The sequence below is a fragment of the Melopsittacus undulatus genome, chromosome 5 (genome assembly GCF_012275295.1).
Source record: "Melopsittacus undulatus isolate bMelUnd1 chromosome 5, bMelUnd1.mat.Z, whole genome shotgun sequence".
Lineage (NCBI taxonomy): Eukaryota > Metazoa > Chordata > Aves > Psittaciformes > Psittaculidae > Melopsittacus > Melopsittacus undulatus.
The window spans coordinates 74,318,750-74,341,610 of NC_047531.1; the positions used below are offsets into that span (position 1 = coordinate 74,318,750).

Genomic DNA, 22,861 nt, shown 5'->3' on the forward strand with positions numbered 1-22,861 from the left:
CGCTCCCCCAGTGAGACAGTTAGCCCCTACCTCTCCCGGTTGCCCGCTGTGTGGCTGTGCAGCTCCTCGGGGCACGGAGTGTCCTGCTCTCCCCTGTGCCGCGGCATCGTTGGCTGCCTCACTGCGCTTACGAGTATCCGGGGAGTGGAGCCGGCGGGAGAGCTTGATGGAGTCGCCTAGCAGCCGCCTCCGCCGCCACTGCCGTCCTCGGGGAGCGGTGAGGTCTAGGGGCGGGCGGTGCTCTGAGGAAGGAGGCAGGAACGCCTGCGATCCCTCGGGAGCGCCGCGGGCAGCCAGGCCAGCGGTGGGGCAGAGGCTGCTGGCCCCCGGCAGAAGTGTCCGGGTGCGGGCACCGTCGCAATGCGATGGCCGGGAAAGGTTATAGGCCGCTGTACAGGTCTGCTCTAGGTCGATGGATGTTTCGACAGTGCCCCATTGTGTAAAATAAGGCAATTTGATAATTCAGCAGAATCAGATGAAAGGGAGACAAAATTGTCCCTCAGTAGCATCCAGGAGGGATTGCAGTCTTTCCTTGTATCATTCCATATACAAATTGGAAGAAAATAGGAAGCTAGCAGGAGATTCCGTTTTGGTTGGCAATTTGTAGTTAAGATCTAGTGCTCTGTAGCGCTAGCAGATGAGAGCTAGTCTCGGTGATGTAGTCAGAAGTAGCTTAAGATGGGTTATTTGCTCACTGGGTAAATTTGCTCACTGTAGGAGAAGATCAGGTTTAAATCAAGGAGCCTGAAGGTGCGCAAGTGCATGGGAACCAATGAGATGCATGCACAGATCCTGAAGGAGCTGGCTGATGTAGTTGCCAAGCCATTATTGCCAAAGTTGCATTTGAGAAGTCATGGCAATCTGGTGAAGTTCTCACTGACTGGAAAAGAGGAAACAGAGCCTGCATTTTTAAGGCACGGAAAAGAAAGGAAGACTTAGGGAACAGCAGACTGGTCAGTTTCACTTTGGTGCCCAGCAAGGTCATGGAGCAGATCCTCCTGGAAACTATGCTAAGGCTCAGGGAAAATCATTCTCTGATTCTGTGCAACTAATACGGGAGATATCGCAGAGGATATCTCTCATGTGATTATGTTGGTTTTGATGGAACAGATCTCAGTATCTTGCATAGCGTACATCATTGTTAGAGTTATTAGAGCTTGTTGCTAATAATGAATTTAATATTCTAGTTAGGTTTATTTCTTTCTTAATTTTCTTAATCATTTATGCTATATTCATAATTTAAGGCAATAAGTACCTTAAAAATGTTCTGATTTAAACTTGGCAGATTATAATTTTTGAAATATTTATACTAAAGGCTAGAGACAGCTCCAGAGGATAGAATAATGCAAGGCTTCCAATCCTTTCTGTCTTTTTCAGAAACTGCACTGACTTTCAGATATATAAGAAGTCACCGTGTTGCACAGCAGCTGGTAGGTAAGCAGTAGAACAAAACTTTGCACTACTTCCTGATCAGATTTTTGTCAGTTTCCAGGTTATTTACTGTTCTTTATCAACTCAAACATTCTAATCAAGAGTTTAATGTCTTATAAATTAATATCTGGAAATGGATGTTCATAGTACCAATCTAAAGCAGGTGTTGGTTCTGTTTAAATATTAGAAATAATGTTTTTGTGACTGTAAGGAGATGTTTATCCCACAAGGGCTGGTTCAAATAGGTATCCAGTTGTGTTTGTTAAAAATACCTCATTGAAAGGTGGAGAGGAAAAGAAGGATATTAAAGCTAAAATAGAGGTTTCAGGTGTGTCCTGTTCTTCACTGTTAGTCTCACAAATTCATTGAATATGTGTGAGGTAATTTTTAACTTAAAGAAAAATGGTTTTACTATAGCCACCTTTGTTTGCAGTAGACCAAAATGTGAGCACAATGTTAATAAATGTTACAAAATCAGTACAGTTTTTGTAATCATCTTGTGTGGTTTAGTGGCCAGCCTACATTAAAGTCATTTGACATAAGAATGTCTGATATTTTTATTTCAATTTTTCTTCCAGGAAAAAATTACAAATTAAATATGGCACAGATTTTAGAATGGAAGAAGCTTATGAAAGTGGATCCAGATGCTCTGCCTAGTCAAGAGGAACTAGCGGACAGATTGCTGGAGACCATGTTAAAGGTACTCAAGGGAAAAACAGAACGTAGAGGGTTTGTTATACATTCTTGCCTATACTGTCTCTGGTCTTTAACATGCATAAATGATTTATTTTGTGTTTTTCATTGATATTTGTATAAAAGCAGTTGTCTATTTCCTTAGGTTGATGGGAAAGATCTAAAAACTGAAACCCCTGGAAAACTGATACACCTTTTTAAAATTACTCAGTCACTATTGAAGGTTTGTGTTAATTCTTACTTTCTACAATTCTGCAGAGGCATTGTTTGGTTTTGGCTTTTGTTTAAATGAAATCTTCATTACTTTTTTTTTTTTTTTCCCCTCCCTGCATTGAACAATGATCTTAGGTTACTCCTGAGATTGTTTATATGCTGAACGTGTGCTTGCACCACAGTATCTGCTTGTAGCCACTGGGATTACAGCATTTAGCAGTGGGAAGTAAACTGAACAGGACTAACATATAGTTAAGGAAACTTAGTTCTATAAATAGAAAAAACAAGCAAGTATCGAAAAATTTGTTAGATGTTGTAAGTTATTGGTAATGATTTAAACTTTAATAGACGTTTTTGTGATAGGTTGATGTTTTAGAGTAAAGGGAAGTGTCACCATGAGTGAAGAAAACACCCTAAAACTGATTGGCTAAATCTATGATACTTTCTCGTATTTATAAATATACTGACAGCAGAAAATAACAGCAGCACATTGGTTTTAGAGAGGCTCTTTTGTTTTTGATTCTCAGCAGTATGCCTTTGAATGGTTAGGTAGCCCTTTAGAATAAATTACTAAAGAAGATATTTCAACAGTGAACTTCTTAATTGTCAGCATGGCAAAAACGGGAGTGCTTCCATTTGTTTAATGAGAGAAAATTGATATTCTTTTGTAAATGTTTTCATTGTTTCAAATACGGGGTCTATGGATAAATCTTTTAAATTACATAAGTAGTAAATATTGCTTCTTTGTTTACTATAATTTCTTCCCAGATGAAAACTCAAGAGGTAGAGCTGGCACTAGAAGAAGTTGAAAAAGCTGGGGAAGAGCAAGCCAAATGTGGTAAGCAAGCCTTTACAAGCTATCTCTAAATGACTTGTTAAATATATTAATGAATTTTTTAGTGTTGGTTGGTTTTGTTTGCACTTTGGTTGGTTGCTTGCTTTTTTTTTAAATTTAGGAAACTGAATAAAATACCAACTGCTTTAAAGTCAATTGCTTGAGTGAAGCTATATTTAAAGACTGAGGTTAAACTTTGTTGGTTTGGATACTTTTTACTTTGTTAGGTATTTCACTATATATCTATTCCATTTTAACAGAAAATCAATTTAAAACAAAGGTGATGAAACTCCAAAATGAATTAGAGGTATGTTTTCAAATTTTCCTGTTTTATAGATTGCTGTTCAGTGTTTTTTCTAAACAAGTTTGGTTTTGGTTTTGGTTTTTTTTAGACTACGCTTTTAATCTAGTAAAGAGATGTAAAAGCCCTACATTTTAACTAATGCTTTTTTTTTGACTTACAAAGGCTCTCTAACCTCAGGTTTGCAAAGTGGTGTATATACAATGAGTTTTTTATACTTTAATAAATCTTGTTTATTTTCAGAAATTTCTGAGTATTATTGACAGAAGTTAGTCCTTCCTGTTGCTTTTCCTGAACATTAGGGACATTAATCTTAGCATCTGCTGTAGTTTTTTTAGTTCTTTCTGTTTTGAAGAACTGTACTATACTTAGAATGTTATTTTAATGCTTTTAAGATGGCACAAAAATCTGCTGGTGGTCGTGATACTCGTTTTTTGCGTGATGAGATCCGCCAACTGGAAAAGCAATTAGAACAAAAAGAAAGACAGTTAACAGACATAGAAAAAGAACTGGAAAAAGAGAAGAAAGTGAATGAACAGGTAAGAAGGAATCCAGCTTTATATCTCTAAAAGCTGTTTTGAAATATCTTTTGAAAAGCCAATGTTCTGAAAATAGCCTTTGAAATTAAAAAAAAGAAAAAAAAAACAACAGACCCACTGGTGAAATTGGACTGCTCTGCATATGTTTTCTGGTTTGTTTCTGGAGTTCTTTGTTTTTATAGTTTGTTCTTTCAGTGATACATGTAAAGGTTTTTTATCTTCGTTCTAGCTTGCTCTTCGAAATGAAGATGCTGAAAAAGAAAACATCAAATTAAGGAGAGAGGTTAGTAAAGAATTATTGCTGATTTACTGTATCTTTAACATTCTTTATAAAGAAATCACTATCTTTTATTCTTAAGTACTGTTGACAGATAGATTTGGTGGATATTAGACAAGATTTGGTTTATGCTTGTTGCTTTTGCTAAGATTATCTGATTTTTAACATAAAATTATAAAAAGTCAAAAGCTAATACAACAATAAATGCAAAGATAGAGTTAACATTCTTTATTCCTGTATTTTCTTGGTAATTCTCTTGAAACTACTTTTTTGTAGCCATTTTTAGAAAAAAAAAACAAATATGTTTTAGAGCATTTAATACCTGTAATGTTGGCCTTTGAGAGAATAAAACAGCAAAAGTTAAATTAAGGTCCATGGGGAAACCTTTGAGAATTGTTCATCAAAATGACCTCTTGCTTATGTGTGTGTATGCTTGTATATGCATACACAGGTATACAGAAATCTCTCTTTTATTTTGTCTGTACCTTGATTCCTATTTTGTCTTCCGAAAGATATTTTCTAACGTTTTTCATGCTTTGTTTTCTTGGCCTTGTTCTCTCCTTTTTAACCTGAAGAAAAAACGCTTACAAAAAAAGGTGAGGCTTCTAAGTTTCTTAAAAGCAGACTGTAGGAATTTGAATGGGGTTAGACAGTCTTAGGTCTTTGTGTTAGCTTGCTAGAAAAGCAGTGTCTTTGTTTTTAACTCTTCAAAATAGATTTAAGTTTGGATTACTTTCTGTGCAGAATGAAGAGCTGTGTCAGGATATAGTTGACTATCAGAGGCAAATAGATTCTCAGAAAGAAGCAATTCTATTACGAAGAGGAGAGGATTCTGATTACAGATCACAGTTGTCCAAAAAGAACTTCGAGCTTGTCCAGTATTTGGATGAAATTCAGGTAAAATCTATGCAAGCTATTGAGTATTTATTAGACTTTTACTGACAGTAGTGTTTTTCACAAAGCTATGTCCAACTCATGCGGAGTAAGGGAATTCATAATGTAGTTGGGTTCTGTAATGCTTATGCATAGCACTGGTGAATCTGGCAGAGGTAAGTAAGTCACTGGAAATGGGAGATGTCTCTTTTGTTTGCTGCTAGGATTTGTTGCAGTTGATAATCTAGAGGTGAAAAATACTCTCTTTTGTGCTAATTTCTTGAAAGGCTTTCAAATCTTAACATTTAAGGTAGCTTAGGGCTTATTGGTCAATTAGTGCTTATTCCAGTCTTTAGATGTGCATTATTTAAAAGCAGCTTTTTCTTTAATTTTGCAGAATTTGACTGAAGCTAATGAGAAGTTAGACATTCAAAACCAAGAAATGAGGAAGAATCTTGAGGAATCAGTACAAGAAATGGAAAAGATGACTGACGAATATAACAAAATGAAACTAATTGTGCAGCAATCTGATACTGTTATGGATCACTTAAGAAAAGAGAATGAACAGTACAAATTTCAAGTAAGAACTTCACTCATATTTTAATTTAAAATAAAAAAACATTCAACATATCCGGTTAAAAATATATACTCTACTGAAATAACACTCTCTAAAGGTAGTATGATCTTTAAATTTGGTGCAAATTTTAAAAATTGCCTTCAGATATTTTGTAGAACATGTTAGTCATACTTGTGTTCTTGAGTCGTGATCTTCCCTTGCTGCTGTAATGCTAAGCTGTTAAATTGCATGCACTTTGTATAATGTGTTTATACATATATATTAAGCAAAACATTTTTGTGATATGATATTAATGCAAATGGCATTTCTAGGTTCAGGAGCTTTCGGACCAGCTGAAAGCAAAGAATGAAGAAGACTATCCGCTTATGGCAGCTGTAAATGCAAAAGTTGAAGAATGGAAGGTACTTTTTAATACTTTTCTATTAGTATTACGGATTATTTCAAGTGTTCTGATTGTATTTTATTTTCTTTTCAGAATATCTTAGCTTCAAAAGATGATGAACTCCTACAGTACCAACAAATGTTGTTTAACTTGAAAGAGAAATTGAAAATGGCCCAACTTGATGTAGACAGAAACAGTATAATGGCCCTTCAACAGGTATAGTCTGTGTGAGAAATCACCACTCATTAAATATGCTAGTGACCAAATAATAATAGTCTTTCATAGTTTGAAGATAGCAGAATATGTACTGCTTAAGTTTTGAGTATTACTAGACAGGTCAAGTCATTCCACTGCAAAGATAGCTTAATAGACAGTGGCAAAGGAAACTTCTCTTGCCATATGTATGAACTGAGCTCTTGGTGGTTGTTTGTTCTGCTAGTTTCATATTTGTCTTTTCCATTATTAGAGTGATTGCTTTAACTTCTAAGTATCCATAATTTAATGTTTTTAAATTATAGCTGAGTTTCTGTCTTCTAAATTTGTTAGTCAAGGAAGACTCTTACTAGTGTTTAATTTTATGTTTATTTCACCTCATGCCTTACTATTAAGTCTGTGCTTCAGCCCCTGAGGAGTATCTCTCGCATAGCTCTATGATTTTGAATTTCCCCATTTTCTTCACAAACATGAAGAGAATAAATAAATAAGCAGCCCATTAGTAACATTGAAATATGCACCATGGAAAGCATACTGTATGATACAAGATGATTTTGTGCCTTGCTTCAAGGACTTATTTTACATTTGTATTACATGTTGGGCCCATGTAGACTGAGCAGTGAGATAAATTTATGTAGTCTTCAAAACTAGGAACAGAGAGCTTCTCAGGAGATAAAAAAAAAGAAAAAGAAAAAACCTTAGGTGCAAATCAGCCTCTTCCTCTTCAGAAGAAGAAGGCAGCTGACAGTGACTTTGCTAAGATTTGTAGAGTCTGGCTTTAGCTGGCTAGATGGCTCTGGAGGTTGCTTTTTTTGGATGACCATCACTAGCATGACATTATGAACAGTTTTGTGGAAATAAGTGTATTTTTAAAACAGACGCTTTAAAGTCAAATCAATTTACTGCGCTGTGTTTTAACTGAAAATGGACCGAGCTTGTTATGCTTCAAGGTATGTTCACATTCTAAAGGGTTATATTTAGCTCCTCATAACTTTGCTAAGTTCTTTGCCATTAGGTTTGAACTGTGGTTATATTTGTTCTCTAAGAAAGCCTGCACTTTTGTTTTTCATAATATTGGTGTAAAGTAAGGTCAGCAACTCTTGAGATTTTTACATTATAATTACGTTCTGTAACTTTTTTCCGAGTATCTTTTATATCTTTTGTTCATCACAGAAAAAGTAGCAGGAAACTCTCTATGATATTTCTAAAGTTCATGTGTAAGCACAGAAATAGTATGTTTAAATACAAATCACTTTCACAGTCTGTGTACTTATGGATGTATATGCGTGCAAAATAAGGTGTGATACGACTTTCTAAAAGTTGGATGCCTTGCTGAAAGGCAGTCTGCAACACAAGTGTCATGTATGATAGATTGTTAGTCCTCCCAGTCTTGACTTGTATCTCTTGGTTCCCACTGGCAACTGTTTATGAGGAAGCTTTAAGAAACATGTATCATCTGAAACTTTTCATGGTGCCTTGTTTAACTCTGAGAGAACTGTTCCATTTGAAATCGGTGTACTAAAATACTGCTTTGTGTGTGTTTGAGTGCTTTATCTTTACTCACTCTTTTATTTTTCCTGCTTTGCCTTTATATACCCAACTTCTAGATAATATCTGAACTCTCTGTTGTAAGTACAGCATATTTGGTGTTCTATAAATTGTTTTGTCTTAGATACTTTTAATTTTTATTGTGTGGTGTTCTATATTGGTAGCTTGGCTGTCAGTAGAGAAGAATTCTTAATGGAGTTTCTTTTTTTTGAGTCTGTAGGGTGTGCAAGAGAGGGATGCGCAGATACGATTGCTTACTGAGCAAGTTGAACAGTATACCAAAGAAATGGAACAAAATGCACTGCTAATTGAGGAATTAAGGAATGATCTCCAAAAAGATAAAGGTAGGAACCATTTTATTTTAATATCTATGGAAGGGTGATAAGACACCACAAGTTTTACTGTACATTCTTTATTCACTAAAAATACACAAAAAATATTTGCAGTATATGGGTAATACTAGTCTCTAGTATTTCTTTTTGTTCATTTTCATTTATTAAGCATTCATAAAGAGTTTAAATTCATTCACAGTAATTCAGTGGGGTTTATGGCAATACAGTGTGTAGTTGACTATACCTGGTCTGTAACGGTTAGAGCATAACATATAAGATCTCAGCTCTATGAAGAATTCCAAGTGAGTAGTAGCATGCATTTCAAAATAAATTCTAATACACTTTTAATATAATATATTTATACTATATACAAAAAAAATTATGTGCATTTCTGATTGTTTGAATGAGCAATTGGGAGAAAAAGCACTAGTGTAGTCTTTTGCAATTACTTAATTAAAAGGAGCAGCAAAGTAAGATCTTCTTCATAACATCATTCAAAATGTTTCTTGCTTGATGCCTGATAGCAAGAATTCCTAGTTGTAAACAAATCAAAGATTTTCTTTACAGGTCACTCATCTCTTGCTCAGCAGAATCGCATTGGAGAAATGCAAGAAAAGTTAAAAATGCTAGAAGAGAGAACTAAGGAGGCTGAGAAATCAGCAGAATTAGCAGAAGCAGATGCTAGAGAAAAGGACAAAGAGCTTGTTGAAACTCTGAAACGAATGAGAGACTATGAACTGGTAAGCAGTGTGTCAGACTGGACAGGGTATTGCATCATATTTTTAGGAGGTCAGTTTGTCCTTCCATTTTTTTAGTGACTCTATTCTAATTAGAAATTAAGTTAAAGACTTCTGATGCTGGGGTTTGTTGTTGTTGGGTTTTTTTTAAATAATACCATTTAGCATTCCAAGACCAGGTTGGCTAGAGCCTTGGACGACATGGTCTAGGGTAATTTGTCCTTGCCCCATGGCAGGGGGGGTTGCAACTAGAACCATTCTATGACTCTATAGCAGTCACTGACTGCTTGCCATATTTAACATTTTGTACAAGTCATCAGTTTTAGCATATTAGTATGAGCTTCTGAAGTCCATTGAACAGTAATTGAGCACTCAAGATAAGATTCTTCGAAGAATCATGTAGGAAGAGGACTCAGTTTTGAAATATGCAGAGGCTCCTCTATAGTTAAAAGATTAAATCTGTAAAAGACAAATTTGTATACCTGCTTTTTATTCAGTAACCTTTTTCATTAAGCATAGTGCAGAAGAGTTACACAGTTTGAAAAATTTACCTGTGTAGTGATGAAAACCATATTCATAATTTGTTTTTCTTACATCTGCTGTTGGTTGTTTTACTTTCCATTTGGTTTCAGGGAATATATGGTTTGGAAGAGGCTGTTGCTGAAATAAATGATTTAAAAAAGCAAATCAGAATACGAGATAATGAGATCGAAACATTAATTAAGGAAGGCAATAAACTTGAACTTAAAATAAATGATTTTCTTGATGAAAATGAAGAACTCAGAGAGCGCTTAGGTATGCTATATTCATTATGTTTTCAATTATTTGTTGTGTAACAATTAAAATAATATTGTATCATGGAATGTTACTATACCAAGTAACTGCTTGGAGATAATTTTGTATATTCTGATAATATTTGCAAGTATCAAGTTAGGACAAACTTCATGAATGTACATGGCTTACATGTTGCTTTGACTGAAGTAAATGGGATAATAGGTTTTGTAGTCCTTTCCTGGTTTTCATTCCTCTTTGACTGTAAACTGCTTAATTAATTTCATAATACAGTAACTGGAAACTGAAGCTGTAGTGCTGAGTTGAAAAACAGAGACGACTTTGGACAGGCTTATTTCTACACAGTAGAATCTAAATATAAATGTTAATTTTCATTTAAACATAAATATAGTTAATTTTAGGTGGCACTTTATTGCATTTGGGGTTTGAGTGAAGTAAAATTATATTAAATCTTGGTGCTGTTATATGTAGCATAAAATGTGGACACCTATTAAAGTGCATATATTCAAATATCTCCTTTTTTAAAAAAAAATCTACTTGACTAGTTATGTTCTTTTTTTAAATTAAATGCATTCTAAGGATTGCTAACATTAGTGTTCCTGCATAATGAATAATTATACAGTGTTTACTATGTTTTAGGTCTTGACCCAAAGACAATGATTGATTTAAGTGAATTCAGAAACAGCAAAGCACTGAAGCAGCAGCAATATAGAGCTGAAAACCAGATTCTTTTGCAAGAGGCAAGTGATAAATCTTATTTTTTTGTAAGAGCTACGTAATAAAAATGTGGTTGAACAAAATTAAGTACTGATCTGTGAACAATAATGCACAGATTGAAAGACTAGAAGAAGAAAGAATTGAACTGAAAAAACAGATTCGTAAGTTGGCTCAGGAGAAAGGAAGAAGAATTGCAACAACAGGTAGGATTTTTTTTTTGTTTGTTATTAACAGTTCTTTCAAACACATGTTGTCTGTACCTGTTAATATAGTTATGTTATAGTTATTCATTTGTTTAAATTACAAGGCGAAATACATTGCGTTCAATCTGTAGGAAGAGGTGAGTGCTTTTGTATTTTCATAGTCTTATAGCCCAGTAGCTTTTTGACTTGTAGTGGCTAGCACTTGCTAACTAACTTGCACTGAGAGTTGCATCATTGGTTTGCAGTTCTTAGATGAAGGATGTTCTCACCATGATTTCCAAGAGATCTGTATAATGTATGTGTTTCAGAAATCTTAAAATTTCAATTCTGTGCCACCCATGGAAGCATGTGCTCAAATGAAAAGGTTTACAGCTCCTTCCTTTGCAGGTAGAAAACCATTAAGTGGAATATATTTCATTGCTTGGAAAGTTAAAAATTCATAATCATCATGCATACATTTACTTGCAATTAGGATTGGATGCTGGTAATGTGCACATAACAGATAGCTTTACTGAAGAGAAGGGAATGAATAAGGGGAAGTTGGATCTCTTGAACAGACAGGATATTACTGAAGCAAAAGCAAAGGTAGGTTCATAAAGCAAGTTCATAAACATTTATTGTATTTCTCTTTTGAAATAAAAGTAATATATAACAGATATTTGTATCTGTTAAAATATGTAGGTGCTTTTATTCACAACTTTTAATTAATAATTTGTAATTTTTTTTAGAAAACTAGTGAATATTCTGAATTTTTTGTGAATATAGGCTAGCAGCTCATATAACATAGAACGGAGAAACACATGCAGACAGAGAGGCAACCAGTTAGAGTTCTGAAGTCAGAGAAAGATATAGCTGAAAAAAGTAAGGCTGTGAGAAGTCTACGTAGAAGAATTTCTGGCGTACTTCAGAGTTCAGATGCCTTGAAAAAAAGTAGTATTTCTTTGGTTCATTTATGTTCAGTGTGGCAACTAATTAATGACAACTGTAGTTCTGAAATTCTTTGTTTAAAAGAGCTTTACATATCACCAGACCTACGGTTTTGACAGACATGAGGGATAACAGATCATGCAGACAATAGAGAGGTATCAGAAGGCTTAAAATCAGACTACGCAATTTCATTTTCTCCTTATCAGCCAGTGTGTGAGACCTCAGAAGTAAATAACCAAAATTACAGAAACAACCCATCTTTTCAGAATCAAGTGTCCACAACTTCTAATTCAGACCAAACACGTGAGGAAAATTTTTCCCCAAGGCAGTCTGTCAGCAAAATCTCACTGATTGCTTGTGCATCTGCTCTTGGATAACCAGTAACAGACAAAGCACAAGTAATGGCATTGAAGGGTGAGCAAGACTATTTGCAAGTAGAGTTTTCTGATATAACTACCTTTCAAGAAGACAGAGGAAACAAATGCCTAAGCCAATTGTTGCAAGTAAAAACTTTGGAAAATGGACTCAAAAATGGACAATCAGAACACTCAGGTCAGGTAGAACCTGTTGAAAATCTCATAGAACAATGGAGGAGGGAATTAGCCCTTCTTAGATCACAGGTGAGACATTTATAGTATGCGTATGCATATATCTATTGCAGTTATTCAGCAGATAAATTCAAATAATGCAGATGTGTTAGTTTACTTTCATCTTTATTAATTAAAGCTATAGGATACTTCAAATGGAGCTGGGCATTTTTTCTTCTAATAAAAAAAGTGCCAAGTCATCCATTTTCAGTTTATTTGTTAACATTAAATTGAAGAATGTACGCAGATATTTTCATTCCATTGGTGAAAAAAAATTGCATAACACCTGTGCACGCACACACATAGGTACAAAGACAGAATAGTTTTTATTCTAAGACCTTCCACACATCTGAGTAAAGTACTCATCATTTTCCTCAGTGCGTACAGCCTTGCATCTCATACAAAACAGAAAAACAATGCCTCCAAAAAAAAACCTCACAAACAAACAAAGACCACACACACACACAAAACCCCACAGGGTAAATATTTATGTAAAATTTATTTATGTTTTTTTTTCCTGATAATTTTGTTGCTGTGAAGTTGAGGCTCTTTCTTTGTTGCCTTTCTATATAACACCTCATTTTGGTTTACGTACTGTGTAATTTCACTGTTGAACATACATGAATTAGCAGTATTTTCAAGCATTCTCATTTAACTACAGAGTCTTAATGAAAATCCTAATGCTGAAATTCCTGAACTATGATTTTTGAGACATCTTTCTTCTTTTCCTTAGAATGAGTATCTTGCAAATGAATTAAGTATGAGAGAGCGAGATTTGGAGAAGAACAGGACTGTAATAGCCAAATTTCAATGTAAATGTAAGTTACAGCCTGGTTTAAGACTAGGGAATGCTATGAGGCACCTGCAGATAGTTTGCTTATTTTGTGATTGTGACCACAAATATCTGACTTGGCAGTTTCTGTTTTAAATGCAGTTTACTTTGGTCTTTCGCAGTGATTGTATTTGCTGTGTGCAGAGTAAGTTATTAGACAGTCATTCTTACATACTTCTGAACTGTGGGCATTATGGTTGTGGATTAGTCCAGGTGTGAACACAATGATGAGAAAACGATGAATATTAATGGCATTTGTCAGGTTGGAATTTCTTTGAATTATCATTAATGACTTTTTAAATCTTGTGTTTATGTTAGTGTGTATTTTTGTGTACTTGTGTATAAATACATACATGGTGCTGCTACTTTTACATTAGTGATAGAACATGAAACATAGTTAATTCATCCTGAATATGTTAAACTAGGATCTTTCATGTTATTCCCTCCTGAATCAGACCTTATAAGGGCTTTAAGTCTAAGTCTGTGAGTGATCCCAATTAGAACAATTTACTTGTGTGATTGTGGTGCTTGTTTGACTCCAAGGAAGTGTTTGGGAATTAAACCCACTCATTGCTTACATATACATTAGCTGAAGAGTACTGCTCAAAAAGTCCAAAATAAAAATAATGTTTATTTCTCTAGACAAGAATCTTTTATTGCTTCAAATATTTCATGTGCTCCTGGATCTTCAGACCAGTTAGCCATCTTGTAAACTTGCAGAAAAAGTGCTGATTTCTTGTTTGGGTTTTTTTAAAGTTTCCAGACTTCTTGCTCAGTCTTGGGAAATCTGGAATTCTACTGTCAACCTAATGGTAGCAGGAAAATTGTATGCTTTGAGAGTCCTTATTAAAGCCAAGTAATTTAAATGTTCTTTTTTTCCCTGAATCATGGAATTCAAGCAATTTCCATATACCTCCTTGTAAAACCCAGACATTTGCAAGATAGCCAGATTTCTGTATTTGTGAAAGCTAGTCAGACAGGCTACTAAGTAATTGAAGAAAATGGCAGGAAACATTGAAGGCTGGAAGGTTCAAAAAATCAAATATGTTCCCGTGAAGCATTTCATATTTCATTCGTATTATCTTTTGTTTGTATTTGTCCAGCAAAATACACTCTCTGGATGTTCCTAGCAGCTTTACTTTTCGTATCCTAATTTTATGTTTATATATAGTTATGTTTATATATAGTATGAACATTCTTTCTATATATCAAATCAACAAGCATTATAATGATATGTCCTAGGAAATCTTAAATTATTTTTTCAGTGCTTTTAGATGCATTTACAATTTTTATTACAGTAAAAGAATTATCAGAAGAGAATAAACAACTTGAACAAGGAATGAAAGAAATATTGCAAGCTGTCAAGGAAATGCAGAAGGATTCTAATGTGAAGGGAGGAGAAACAGCCTTAATAATCCCGAGTCTGGATCGTTTAGTTAACGTAAGCTTTCTTTCTGAAGTATTATTTAGTTGTATGGGATTTATAAGCTTCTGTTTTCTCCTCAATTATTGGGTTATTGTATAATTAAATAGTAGCTTCCTTATACATATGCATCCTTAGTTACAAGTAGGAGTACGTAGTGTAATACCTCTTTAAAATATAAAAAAATGCAAATTTATAATATTCAGCAACAGGAGATTGCTAGTAAAAATTAAACAAAACTCCTTCAGCTGGATGGTACAAACATTCCTTTAGTAAATTTATTGTACCAGTCAGAAAGCTTAGGTGAAAGTTTGTTTGCATGTCTTTTCTCTCTGGGACCTGCAGAATTTAAGAAAAAATTCTTTACTCAAACGTCTTGTAAATTAAAAATAGGGTGTTTTTTTGTAGGATTTTTTTTTTCCTTTACAGGAAATTGAACAATTTAAGTCACAGTCTATGGTAAACTATACAGGAAACTGATATGTAGGTTTTACAACATTAAAATTTCATTCTTTTTGCCAATTTTATGTAGTCTAAATTTGAGATCTCCAGTTTATTATGTGCAGAAAAGCTTTTTTTTTTTAACATTTTCTCTGTTTTGTTGATTAAATGTTTAATGCCTTAGGCAATGGAGTCAAAGAATTCAGAAGGAATCTTTGATACTAGTGTGCACTTGAAAGCTCAGGTTGATCAGCTTTCAGGACGAAATGAGGAATTAAGACGGGAACTGAAACAGACTCAGAAAGAGGCAACAAATTTCTCTAATCAGCTGGCAAATGCAAATGAAAAGGTATATGATTTATTTTATATAATTTGTGCTTGAAAAGTGGCTGCTCTAATAATTCAGAACAAAACCACACAATCTATAAGATACTAAATTTAGCTTATGTGAACGGTGGAATTATACAAATCTTAAGCATATATATTGGATCTACCAGTTTGTCCATTTTAAGTTCAGATCTTACTCTTCTTAATGTTACTTTATCCTTGGAATATCCTATCATGCTAAACTCCAGTCATACCTGTGTTTTGGAGAGAGATGTCCCCAAAAAGCTCACAGATTTCTTTCTTCAAGAAGCCAGTAGTCTTGCATTTGTTTTTTATTAAGTAACAGAGATTAAGTGTTCTAAAATATGAATAATTCTCTAAAATCCTCTCTTGTTTTAAGTTATGCAATTGATTTTTGTGGAATGCTGCTTTCGAGGGCAGGAATGAGGAATGAATTATTGCCTGACAAGAAGCCAAATATAAATTTGCTTTTTAGAATAGCTTTGGTGATGCAAAAAGTGTTCCCAGTAATTAATATTCTAGAATAGTGTTTTATGTACTGTTAGAGAGTCAGAGAGCTTTTAAAAAGCTGTATGGAAAGGCAAAGATTTGTTTAGAATAAACCATCATACCACTGTAATAATTTTTCCCAAAAATTTATCTTTTCAAAAGGAATAGAAATGCACTGCATTTAAAACAATTTGGAATAAAACTGTAGTGAATACTCAGATATGAAGCTGCCCTGACTACTGGAGTAATTTCATAAATTTGGCTTAAGGTACGAGTTTAAGGATTTATGGAATCACAGTATTTCTAAAAGGTTACTTTAAAGGGAATTTGACTACTTTAGAACATAAGTGGAAAGTGGATTAGGTTGTTAACAGCAACTGATGTAGCACAGGAAAACTATGTTTTCCATAAGTTTATTTTTAATTGAATAGGAAAAGCTGATTTATGGTTTTGTTTCTTTTTTCTAGATTGCACAGTTGAAAAGTGAAATTTCCTTATTACAGCAGTCAGAAGGTGCCAATATTGTCTTTCAACCAGTGAATCTTCCAGAAGGAATGATTCCTTCAAGTGTTAATATGATTAACTCTCTGAATGAATATTTAATATGCCTTGTACAGGTAACTCATTTACTCCTTAACATCAAGAATATTTGTAACATCTGGCTAATTCTTCTGAAATTTAATACCATGCCTTGTATGGACACGGAAGATTTCTCAAAAATTACTTTGAAGTTCTGACATCATCTAAATTCATTGAGCTATTCTGTTTAGTTATATTTAAGCTGAAAGTATTTTGCTGTGTTGCAAACCTGGAAGGTAATGCTTAAATCTTAGAACAATTCAGATTTTTTTTTTTAAATCTAAATATTTGCCCACTCTTCCTTCTACTTCTGTAATTGCACTTTCTATGAGAAATTCTCTGTTACTGCTCTCTGGACTCTACACCTGAGTCTGCATGTGCAAATCCTGCTCTGAACAAGTTTTCTCTATACAGCAAAGGTCTCTGTTTATCTACCATATGAATTTTCTTTCCATTATTTGTCAAAAATACATCAACATTTGTAAAGAGGGGCATAAATACATTGAAACAGAAGCCATTGATCATACAGTAAAGAAGGCTTGTACAGTAAAAAGAACTTACCTTTTCCTTATTCTTAAATTATATTGTTCTGTCTTTGATCACTTTTTTTGATTAGAGATTATCTTTCAGGTGTAAATTATTATAGAAGAGTATTTGGGAACATAAGAAGAAAACATTGCTTTTCAGTCAGACATTCAGTTAGTATTCTTTGTGGGCTAGCCTGTCGTGGTTTAAAACCAAACTGCACAGCTCGTTCACTCACTCCCCCCCTTGCTCCCCCAACTCCCAGAGAGTTAGGAAGGAGAATCCAAAGAATGTAGCCCCCACAGGTTGAGATAAAAACAGTGTAATAACTATAGTATAATACAAATCACTACTGCCACCACTAATAATAGTAATAATGATAAAGCCAATAACAAGTGAAGAGAATACAACACCTCACCAGCCAACAACCCATAACTCACCCCACCCTGCCTGACCGAGCACTGACCGATACCTCCTCCATCCCCCCAGAGCTCCAGCCCTTCCCGGTAACTCCCGGTTGCCTCATGGGTATGACGTGCTGTGGTATGGAATACCTCTTTGGCTAGCCTGGGTCAGGTGTCCTGTCTCTGCTCCTCCCAGCTTCCCCTCCTGCCTGGCAGAGCATGAGCTCAGAAAAGGCCTTGGACAAACCAAACATTGAAGCAGTAATTCAAAACATACTTGCTATCAGCAATCGTTCCCAGCCCGAAAGTCAAAACACAGCACTGCACCAGCTACCAAGAAGGAGAAAAAATGACTGCTACTGCTGAACCCAGGACATAGCCTCATGTTGTGGTGGCTTGAACACTGAGGGCTGTAATTCACAGTGCAATGATACACTATTTCACACCTTTATATTAATATGAATCCCAGATTTTATTGGACTTGTTTTGTTGCTTCTAAAGAAAATACACAGTTAATATCTGCAGTTTGTACAGTTCATGACAGAAGGTTATATCATGAAAAAAACAAAGGAGAACTGTCATTTTGATTAATCCTTTCATGTGTAAAACCTTTATTAATCACTTCAATATTATATTTGGAAAATAATTATTAGGAACTGGAAAATAAAGAACAGTTACTTAAACAACTAGAAGACGCAGTAGAAGACTACAAGCGAAAATTTGCAGTAATTCGTCATCAACAAGGCTTGCTGTATAAAGAATATCAAAGGTATTGCTCTCTTTTGAAAATTCAACGATCTTAATGTTGAAGAATGTAGATAAGACACTTTAACTTAAGAATTACTTCATCATTAAACCAGATGCAGCCTAAACAGAGGGGATAGCTTTTCAGTAATCCAGGTACAGTTTATAATATATTTTTCAAATTATGTTACTGCTAAAAATAAGTATCTTGGTTTGCAATACTTGCAAATAGTTACAGTTTTAAAAATCATCATGTCTTTTATCATTATAAATGAAAATATTTAATTCCTGCTTTAGTCAAAAGGAAAGCTGGCAGAAAGAATCTGAAGATATGAAAGAGGAAATGAGAAAGCTAGAAGAGCAAAAAGAACAGGATGCTACAAAAATAAAGGCATATTCTGTAAGTAATTTTTGTTAGCAAAAGGAATGATGAACAGAACAGATGAACAGAATTTTCACACCTAGATAAAATTGTACAAGAAAGCTGCTCTATGTAGTTGAATCTTATAGTATTTCTGTACCAGGTTCTTCTAAAAAATTGTTTTACAGGATTTACTCAGTGCACTTCAGCTGGATCCTGATGAAATGAAGAAAGTACTTGCAGAAAATAGTAGAAAAATAACTGTTTTACGAGTTAATGAGAGGTCACTAACAAGGCAGTGTACCATTTTACTTGAAACAGAACGGCATCTTAGAAAAGAGAATGAGAAACTAAAGGGTGAAATAACACATATAGAGATCGCAGTTACAGGGAAGATTGGAAACTTGCAACGATTCAAGGTACAGTTTACAGTAGTAATAGTACATATGTTTATTTTTACAGTTTGGCAATAAATGCCTTTTTTGGATTTTTAAATGGAGACACTATTAATTTCTTGAATGCATTACCCAAATGCTTGTCAAATGCTGCTGTAAATTTTGTCAAAAGATCCTTTGTGTTTACAGAAGCATCATAATATGAAACCTGTCAGTTTGCCCCTTCTTTTTACTTGAAAGTGTCATACGAAACCAAATTACATTTTGGCCTTGCAGGTTCCTAGGGCCTTTCTTAACTCATCTTTGTAAAGTTCAGTGCGTTCATAAGGCAACTGTTGATAAAATCACCCAGAGAGTTGGGATGCCAGAAAAATTTTATCAGTGCTTATTGCAAGTGGTTTATAAAGATAGACAGTAGTTTAGTAAAATAAACCAGTGTTATGTTCTAAAGCATTATATTAAATAGTATTCTTTTTCTGTGGAGTAATTTTAATTTTCCTATTTAAAGATCCAGCAGACCTTAATAACGTATTGTGCTGATTATTTTCATAGGAAATGGCTAGCTTTAAGATTGCAGCTCTGCAAAAAGTGTTGGATGGTAGTGTGCCATTGTCTGAGCTAGAGCTGGCTAATAAGCAATATAACACATTAACTGCTAAATACAGAGATATGTTACAAAAAGATAATGTGCTCGTCCAGCGGACAACGAACATGGAACACGTGGAGGTAATGTTACCATTATGTTTGAACCTGTCCTAAGGGAAAAACTCCTTCATTATACATTTGTTTTATATTGGTTTTTATTCTCACTTAATAGAAAGATAGAACACAATTCCCAGCACTGGAACTGCTGGTTATATCAGTCCCATAGTGGGTAAGAGATGTTAGAACCAGTCTTACTGTTGCTATTGAATTAATTTAGTGTCTCCAGTAATTTTCAATGGATTAGGAAACTTACACAAAGTCACAGATTTTATTTCAATGAGCATACATAGAATCATAGAGTAGTTAGGGTCAGAAAGGACGTTAAGATCATTTTGTTGAATTGTTTTGGTGTGTTGGTTTATTTGATTATGTTTGCTTTTTAAGTATGGGTATGTTCCCTCACAAAGTATTTTAAGTTCTTTGATTACTAAAACAAGGATGGCAGAAGGAATATTTGCTATCATCTTTAGTTTTCTAGGTAATAAGGAAAGTAGAATGAGTGTATACACTTTTAAAGGTTTCTCTCAAAGTAAATGCTGTTACTGATTTCTGATTTACAAGAATGAAATGTACAGTTCCAAAAGGCAGTAAGCAGTAAGCCTTTTGTGCCACAAAAAAAAGTAAGCAACCAAAGATTGCTCACAATGTGTTTGCAAAATGTTGTAGAGACTGTAAATATGTAGCTGTTCTTTTGAACATTTATTCTCAAGTATAAAGGAACTTCTTCTCAGGAACTGTAAAGCTGGCTTCAAAGCTACATTACTACCTCCCACTTTTCTTTCATGTCAGAAATAACAGTCCAGGAAAGTACTAATTTAAATAGATAAAGCTCATGTGATGTTCTGGTCTGTTGGGTTTCTTTGGTTGGCAGGGGTTAAATACATGTGCTGGGTAAACACTGAACGACTAAATTTGTCTGCTTGGGAACAGGTGAGTGCATTTGTGTCAGCTGAAATTTTTTTGAAATTTTTTGAAATTTTTGTGCATTGCCTATTTCAGCAGTTTCACAGGGGTAGGGAATCGTTTAGCATAGCAAACGAAAAATGTTTTTAGAAAACCAGAAATTAGAATCATAAAACAGCCCCAACTTTCTCACCCTGTCTTCATATGGGAAGTGCTTGAGCCTCCTTAGCATCCTCATGGCCCTCCTCTGGACTTGCTCCAACAGTTCCATGTGTTTCTTATGTTGAGGACACCAGAACTGCACACAGTACTCCAAGTGCGGTCTCACAAGAGCAGATAAAGGGGCAGGATCACCTTCAGCCTGCTGGTCACACTCCTTTTGGTGCAGCCCAGGATACAGTTGGCTTCCTTAATATGAATTATTCAATTTGCTTTGCTGGTAATGTGGAAATTTCTGTTTCTGTTTCGAGGGGTGAAAGAACATTTACAAAACTGATGTTTTTCATCATATTAGATGTTTAAAAGCACTAAAAGAAGCATATGATCCACCTCAAATATGTATTTATGTGCAAGACGAAGGATCCTGGGCAGGATGAATTATCTTCCAGAAGTACTTTTTTCTTTCCCAGTGTTAGTAAGCTGTTTAGTATTACAGGTTTCTTCATCTAATTCTAGACACTCTAGGAATCACAGTCACTGGTAATAAATGTTCACTGTAATACTAGTTTGCAGTAAGATACAACATAGAGAGAAAAGACCAGCATTTTTACATTTGGGAGGAAACTTACACTCTTCTGTTGCTGTATATGTAGATTATAGGTTATGCATTAATTAAATCTGTTAATTGAAAAGATTTTATAGGTACTAATTCTGCTACAGTTAAATACTTTGCTGTTATGTTGCAACTTTTTTGTCATACAGTGTGAGAATATATCCTTGAAAGCACAGATAAATCTATTGAATAAGGAACTGGAGATCACGAAAGAGAAACTTCACACTGTAGAACAGGCTTGGGAGCAGATGACTAAACTGGGCAAGTATGAAAGTTATATTGCAGCATTAAAAATCAGATGGTATGTCCTGTGTGAAAGTAATATCTCAGAATGTTTTAAAATTTATACATCTTAAACAGAAAAGTCAAAACTATTTTGTACTTGTCATTAACAATGTAATTTTTGGTGATTTTGTTTGTTTCATTTTATGTATCTATTTGACCAAGACCAACTTTGTTTTTCTTCCTCTGTAAACTGTTCCACATTGATTTTTCTTGGGTTAAGGGTTTAAAAGCTGGAATTTCCTTGTTTTATGCTCTGTAGCAAAGTATTTTTTCTTGATAGCTGAGGCTTCTTTGTGTACAGTTTGCAATCCCATTATTCAGGAACAACTCGTTTACTTCTATTGCTTTTACAGATCTTAAGTTAAATTTCCTGAAGATTTGACAGTTGAATTCAGGACAGAATGAAAGGCTACAATGAAAATACTTATCGGTCTCAATAAGGATAGTTGCAGATACGCCCATTTATAATTGATAATTATATTTTATTCAAATTAGATACTTTTCAAACATGTAATAATGCAAGATAACCATGTCTCCAGTTTAAAGAAGTAATAAAGTTTATCTGACAGAGATAAATCAAAACTTGCATTCTATTTCATGGTGCAAATAATGTTTGTAGTTGAATCAGTTTGTGTATTTCCTAATGTAAATATTTTTTTAATGTAGGGGATGACAATACCATGGACAAGGCCACAAAAGCAATAACCAACAGTGAGATTTTGTCCATTTCTAAGAAAATCACGATGTTGGAAATGAAGGAACTAAACGAAAGACAGAGAGCAGAACATTCGCAACGAATGTATGAACAGTTAAGGAATACTGTAAAGCAAATAGAAGAACGTAATTTTGAGTTAGAAACAAAATTTGCTGAGGTAAATCTATTGAGAATTTACAACATAATTCTACACATCTTAGAAGCATATTCTTGAGCTTTTCAATAAGTGTTAATTTGTGTCAGAACTGGCAAATAAGCTTATGATGCAAAATATAGCTGCATTTAAGAGCTGTAGTTCTGCATGCACAGTACGTATGATAATTTGTCAATAGATTAGTTAAGCTCTGTAAAACGCATCATTACACCATCTCTGTAAGACAGCTTGCTACTTTTTCAGCAGACTGCTAGAAAAAGTTTTGTTCTTATTTCTTGTATCTAATTAATATGATCCCTTTTCTGCTAACTTTTCCTTAATTACCAATGATTAAAAAAAATGCTAGACCTTTGCATTCCATTTGCAAATGATAGTATCATGGTTCTATTACAGATGGATTATGTCCTCTGTTACATGCCAAACATAATCTATAATGCTGGAATAGAAGAGTGTGCCATTGAAGCTGGTGATCTATAGTATTCCTGTCATATCAGCCTTAATCTTTTCAGATTTTTTTTGTCCGAACTACTTGTATTTGAAATTTGTTACACAAATTCTTTAGTAGTAGGAAACTTTATTATAATTTCCAGTTAAATTTATTTAAGCAAT

The 22,861-nt window shown here is 34.4% G+C and overlaps 1 protein-coding gene across 1 annotated transcript in view; it reads left to right on the forward strand.

Annotated features, from left to right (window-relative positions):
- Positions 1-2,015: 2,015 nt before the first annotated feature.
- Positions 2,016-22,861, forward strand: part of CEP290 (centrosomal protein 290) — a 47,232-nt gene continuing 26,386 nt past the window's right edge. Inside the window, exons 1-27 of the mRNA XM_034063325.1 lie at positions 2,016-2,131; positions 2,270-2,347; positions 3,106-3,175; positions 3,433-3,479; positions 3,869-4,012; positions 4,242-4,295; positions 4,865-4,885; positions 5,034-5,186; positions 5,560-5,742; positions 6,051-6,140; positions 6,215-6,337; positions 8,103-8,226; positions 8,782-8,954; positions 9,584-9,746; positions 10,383-10,483; positions 10,576-10,663; positions 11,136-11,248; positions 12,911-12,995; positions 14,308-14,450; positions 15,058-15,222; positions 16,178-16,327; positions 17,872-17,987; positions 18,260-18,362; positions 18,512-18,742; positions 19,271-19,444; positions 21,248-21,359; positions 22,050-22,255. Coding sequence (XP_033919216.1) covers positions 2,030-2,131; positions 2,270-2,347; positions 3,106-3,175; positions 3,433-3,479; positions 3,869-4,012; positions 4,242-4,295; positions 4,865-4,885; positions 5,034-5,186; positions 5,560-5,742; positions 6,051-6,140; positions 6,215-6,337; positions 8,103-8,226; positions 8,782-8,954; positions 9,584-9,746; positions 10,383-10,483; positions 10,576-10,663; positions 11,136-11,248; positions 12,911-12,995; positions 14,308-14,450; positions 15,058-15,222; positions 16,178-16,327; positions 17,872-17,987; positions 18,260-18,362; positions 18,512-18,742; positions 19,271-19,444; positions 21,248-21,359; positions 22,050-22,255 — 3,312 coding nt within the window. The 5' untranslated portion in view covers positions 2,016-2,029. The remainder of the gene's footprint in view (positions 2,132-2,269; positions 2,348-3,105; positions 3,176-3,432; positions 3,480-3,868; positions 4,013-4,241; positions 4,296-4,864; positions 4,886-5,033; positions 5,187-5,559; positions 5,743-6,050; positions 6,141-6,214; positions 6,338-8,102; positions 8,227-8,781; positions 8,955-9,583; positions 9,747-10,382; positions 10,484-10,575; positions 10,664-11,135; positions 11,249-12,910; positions 12,996-14,307; positions 14,451-15,057; positions 15,223-16,177; positions 16,328-17,871; positions 17,988-18,259; positions 18,363-18,511; positions 18,743-19,270; positions 19,445-21,247; positions 21,360-22,049; positions 22,256-22,861) is intronic.